The following is a 5,196-nucleotide window of genomic DNA, read 5'->3' on the forward strand; positions in this document are numbered from 1 at the left end:
AAGCTGCCGGGCAGCGTGGGGGACATCTCCACGTTGCGGGCAGTGTAGGGGACCTCTGCACGCTGCCAGACAGCGTGGGGGACCTCTCGACGCTGTTGGACAGCGTGGGGGACCTCTCCACGCTGCCGGAGAGCGTGGGGGACCTCTCCACGATGCCGGAGAGCGTGGGAGACCTCTCCACACTGCCGGAGAGCGTGGGGGACCTCTCCACGCTGCCGGAGAGCGTGGGGGACTTCTCCATGCTACAGGAGAGCGTGGGGGACCTCTCCACGCTGCCAGGCCCGTGGGGGACATCTCCACGCTGTCGGAGAGCATGGAGGGCATCTCCACGGTGCGGGGCAGCGTGGGGGACATCTCCACGCTGCGGGACAGCGTGTTGGACATCTCCACGCTGCCGGAGAGCGTGGGGGACATCTCCACGCTGCGGCAGCGTAGGGGACCTCTGCACGCTGCCAGACAGCGTGGGGGACCTCTCAACGCTGCCGGACAACGTAGGAAACCTCTCCACGCTCCTGGAGAGCGTGGGGGACCTCTCCACGCTGCCGGAGAGCGTGGGGGACCTCTCCACGCTGCCAGGTCGCGTGGGGGACATCTCCACGCTGTCGTAGAGCGTGGAGGGCATCGCCACGCTGCGGGGCAGCGTCGGGGAAATCTCCACGCTGCGGGGCAGCGTGGGCGACATCTCCACGCTGTGGGACAGCGTGGGGGACATCTCCACGCTACCGGAGAGCGTGGAGGACCAGCCCACGCTGCCGGAGAGCGTCGAGGACCTCTCCACGCTGCCTGGCAGCGTGGAGGACCTCTACACGCTGCGTGGCAGCTTGGAGGACATCTCCACGCTGCCGGGGAGCGTGGGGGACCTCTCCACGCTACCGGAGAGCGTGGGGGACCTCTCCACGCTGCCAGGCTGCGTGGGGGACATCTCCACGCTGTCAGAGAGCGTGGAGGGCATCTCCACGCTGCGGGACAGCGTGGGGGACATCTCCACGCTGCCGGATAGCGTGGAGGACCTCTCCACGCTGCCGAACAGCGTGGATGACAAGCCCACGCTGCCGGAGAGCGTGGAGGACCTCTCCACGCTGCGTGGAAGCTTGGAGGACATCTCCACGCTGTCGGGGAGCGTGGGGGACATCTCCACGCTGCGGCAGCGTAGGGTACCTCTGCACGCTGCCAGACAGCGTGGGGGACCTCTAGACGCTGCCGGACAGCGTAGGAAACCTCTCCACGCTCCCGGGGAGCGTGGGGACCTCTCCACGCTGTCGGAGAGCAAGGGGGACATCTCCACGCTGTCGGAGAGCGTGGACAGCGTGGAGGACCTGTCCACGCTGCCTGGCAGTGTGGAGGACCTCTACACGCTGCCTGGCAGCTTGGAGGACATCTTCACGCTGTCGGACAGCGTGGAGGATTTCTCCACGCTGCCGGACAGCGTGGTGGACTCTCCACGCTGCCAGACAGCGTGGTGGACATCTCCACGCTGCCGGACAGCGTGGTGGACATCTTCACGCTGTCGGACAGGGTGGTGGACTCTCCACGCTGCCGGACAGGGTGGTAGACATCTCCACGCTGCCGGACAGCGTGGTGGACATCTCCACGCTGCCGGAGAGCGTGGGGGACATCTCCACGCTGCCAGACAACGTGGCGGACTTCTCCTCGTCGTTGGGTGGCATGGGGGCCGAGCCTCGTTGTCTCGAGGTGTGGTGCCATCCGTGCCGAGGGGCGTTTGAGTCGGTCGCGTCTGGATGCATTAGGAGATTGGTTTCTGCGATGACGTCCGATAGCATAGAAACTGTACTTGTCAGAGCACGCAGGGTGTCTCTTTTGTTATTCCTTAGCGCAGCAAGTTCTCTAAATTTGGTGATTTGGTGGAGTTGTGACATGTGGATGCCCATGTGGCGCATTTTACCTCGGATTCGATAGGATCTCGCCATGTGGTGATGTGACCTGTGGGTCGATGTGGCCCTTTGATTAGGGTTGAGAGTCCTATAAAAGGGATGTTTGGGGTCCTTGGAACTCATTGTTGTTTGAGTGAGTTTGGTAGATTTTTGGAGCTTTAGAAGTTTTCTTCATATGTTCTTGGCGTTCTTCGTCATCTTGATCAAAAAATTCTTCATGTAGGTTCATTCTTCAATTTCTGAAATTTCGATCTTTTTTAGTATAGAGAACTTGTTATCTTGTGTTTGCCTTGCCACTTAGCATGTTTGTTCATATTAGTTCTTGTGAATCATGACACATACACGACCTTTTTTTATGAACTCACCATAGTTGTAAATGTTCATGCGAACTGGTAGTAGTTGTAGGTGTATGTGCAACCAGTAGTTGTTGTAACATATGTAGATTCGCGGGCTTCATAGTACGCGTAATCTTGCAGCAGATGGAGATGTGCACGTAAACTTGTAGTACGCGTAGTTGTACACGTAAACTTTTAGTACGCGTAGTTGTACACGTAAACTTTTAGTATGCGTAGTTGTACACGTAAACTTTTAGTACGCGTAGTTGTGCACGTAAACTCTTAGTACGCGTAGTTGTACACGTAAACTTTTAATGTGGAAATGTGTACACTTACTCATGAGGAGGATGCGTGTGCAATCTCTGACGTGTATCTGTTCACAAGTGAGAAAAATTTACCCAACCTTTTAAGTAGTATAGAGAATACCTTAAGTTAGTGAAGCTCGACTACATGCATTCTTGCTTTGTCAGTGTCTTTATTTTGTATACGCTTCCATTTTGCATGTGTTCTTCGGTTAACATGTTTACCACTCGTGTGAGGTATTCCTGAGAATATTTTCCCTATGACACGTAGGATGCCCAACACTTTCCCATATAATCGACCACAAAGTAATGTTGAGGTCATTCCACACCTAAGTAAAGCACCTCATGTTGATTCCTCTTCTGATGATGAAGTTGACGCGGAACAACAACTTTCTATTCTGACCGATGAGTGCGTGGAAAACCTCAGGGTGAAGTATGATCTCCCGGCGACCCTTGTGATGAGAGCGCACGAACCTAGTGAAACCGTAGTCGAGTCGTTTCAACCGAGGTATTATGCCCTTTTTGAGAATTTTCTTGAAGCGGGCATCCGATTTCTCATATCCTGTTTGGTGAGGGATGTCTTGGTTAGGTTTAGAATAGCTCCCACACAACTCATGCCGAACGCGTGGAGATTACTAATGTCTTTGGAAAAACTTGGGGAGCAGTTAGGGAAATCTGTAACTACACAAGACGTAGCCGCCCACAATTCTATGAGGGGAAATGATCATGGGAGTAGGCATTACCAGCTCAAAGTTCGGCCACGGATGTCGAATATCATAGTTGGTTTGACACGTTCCGAAAGGAATTGGCAACGTCAGTTCTTCTTCGTCAAGAGGGATGGTGTGTTCGCTCCGCTCGAGTACGGGAATGTCCAGTTCAAGTGGAGAGAAGCCTGTGAGCGTTGTTTCTTCATGTTTTGTTTTCACACGTTGTGCTTTCACATACTTTGCTTTCACCTGTTTTGTTTTCACACATTTTGTTTTGACATGTTTCGTTGCACGTATCTGACCTTCGCTTTGCGTATTGTAGAGGTAACAGACGGAAATTCGCACGGGTATACTCGTGAAGATCAACTGACCAAGTTTAAGGCTTTCTTGGCGAAGCCTACATTGAGCAGACACTGGAAAACGTTGATTTTCGGAGACATTGAATCTACAACTCCCGATCGATCACAAAGTATGTGTTCTGCCCTAGGCTTTCTTTGCGTGAATTACCTTTCTCCACCTGTTCATTCTTTATTTGCTTTCGACAGGTGGGAAGATGGCTCCAAAAAAGACTTTCAAGATACCGTCGGCTAAGGAGGTGGCAAGTAAGAGAAAAATACCAACGAAGAAACCAAGAGTTGAATCGTCACCTGAACGTTTGCCTGTTGCTACCCTTGCTTCTGGTGCTGGACCATCCTCTTCGAGAGTTAACTCGCAGGTGGGGGACTCTGATGCGATGCAAGTGGAGTTTGCTTCGTCGACGTCAGTGTTCGAGAATCCTTCCTCCATAGGACGTGTATCTGGCCTCTTGACTTCTGAGAGTGACAAGGCCTATCTTAGGAAGATAGGTGTTCAGAAAGCCTTGGAACAAACGGCGCTGAGCGGCTACCAGGTTTATAGTTATTTTCTGGACATTATTGATTTATCGATCCGCGTAATGCTAACATCTCAGTTCTTTCTTATAGGTGATGATGAGTGCAAACTACGCCCAGGAGCATATCGATGCTTTGAACAAGCAGATTGCAGCGGAGAGCAGTTATCATGCGGAATCGGAGAGGGCAATGCAGGGGCGATATGAGGAGCTGGAGGCCAAGTACTCGAAGTTGAAGATCTCCCATAAGAAGTGTGCGGGAGTACTTGGCGAGATGGCTGCCAGTGCCGTGGCGGTAGCTCGAGGGGAGCTGATGAAGGAGTACGTTGCGAAGGAGCACACAGAATGGGACCTCGAGGGGGAGATTGCGCGTTATGAGGACTTGAAGGACATTGATTATGGAATTGATTCTTGCTCTGACTAGGAGAGCTCTTTGAGTCTGGGACTCCATTTATTTCTTTGCTTGTTTGTCTTTTGTTCTGTACTAGTTGATAGACTTCGTGAATGGGTGAGTTTCTCACCACATTCTTGGTTTTAAGTGTTTGTGACTTGAACTTGGTGGGACGTTGATTCTCACTTGCTACATTTTGAATGAAGTATTTTGTTTACGCTCATATTGTGCATACAAGTTGTGAACGTTCTTTGTATAAGCAATCAGGTTGCCTTTTATAAGTCGTGTTGACTTATGTTTTGTAGATGTGGACCATGCTGAAGTTGTGCACGTAAAAAGACAAGTAGAAGTAAGAGACTGAGACTTCGGTGTGCACAATTAAGTGAATTAATACCTCAGGAAATCCTTTATTGATACGTGTGAAGTTTTCATACACTAGTACGAGTACAAGACAATCGAGTTGTCGTATGTGAACCTTTTACAGGTAGGGAGACAATCGAGTTGCCGAGTAAATGTAAAAACAAATGCGCAATCAGGTTGCAGAGTGCATGTAAAACGAGTGAGCAATCAGGTACAAGCTGAGAAGAGGCAATCGGGTTGTCGTCTTGTCGATGCTTGCGAATACAAGTAAGGAGAGAGAGACAAGCGGGTTGTCCAAGTTTCACATGGTTTCTGTTATTTCTTCATGTGTTTTATTGCTT

The 5,196-nt window shown here is 51.4% G+C and overlaps 1 protein-coding gene across 1 annotated transcript; it reads left to right on the forward strand.

Moving 5' to 3' along the window:
- The first annotated feature begins 2,679 nt into the window (after positions 1–2,679).
- On the forward strand, positions 2,680–4,718 carry LOC147530760 (uncharacterized). Its single transcript, XM_086650699.1, has 3 exons — positions 2,680–3,705; positions 3,782–4,125; positions 4,199–4,718. The coding sequence occupies exons 1-3, from the start codon at positions 2,790–2,792 to the stop codon at positions 4,526–4,528; spliced, it is 1,590 nt and encodes a 529-aa protein (XP_086506825.1). The 5' UTR covers positions 2,680–2,789; the 3' UTR covers positions 4,529–4,718.
- The last annotated feature ends 478 nt before the right edge of the window (positions 4,719–5,196 follow it).

The sequence above is a fragment of the Eschscholzia californica genome, unplaced genomic scaffold, assembly GCF_041429995.1.
Source record: "Eschscholzia californica isolate CP2 unplaced genomic scaffold, dmEscCali1.0.p SCAF_6, whole genome shotgun sequence".
In the NCBI taxonomy this organism is placed as follows: Eukaryota; Viridiplantae; Streptophyta; class Magnoliopsida; order Ranunculales; family Papaveraceae; genus Eschscholzia; species Eschscholzia californica.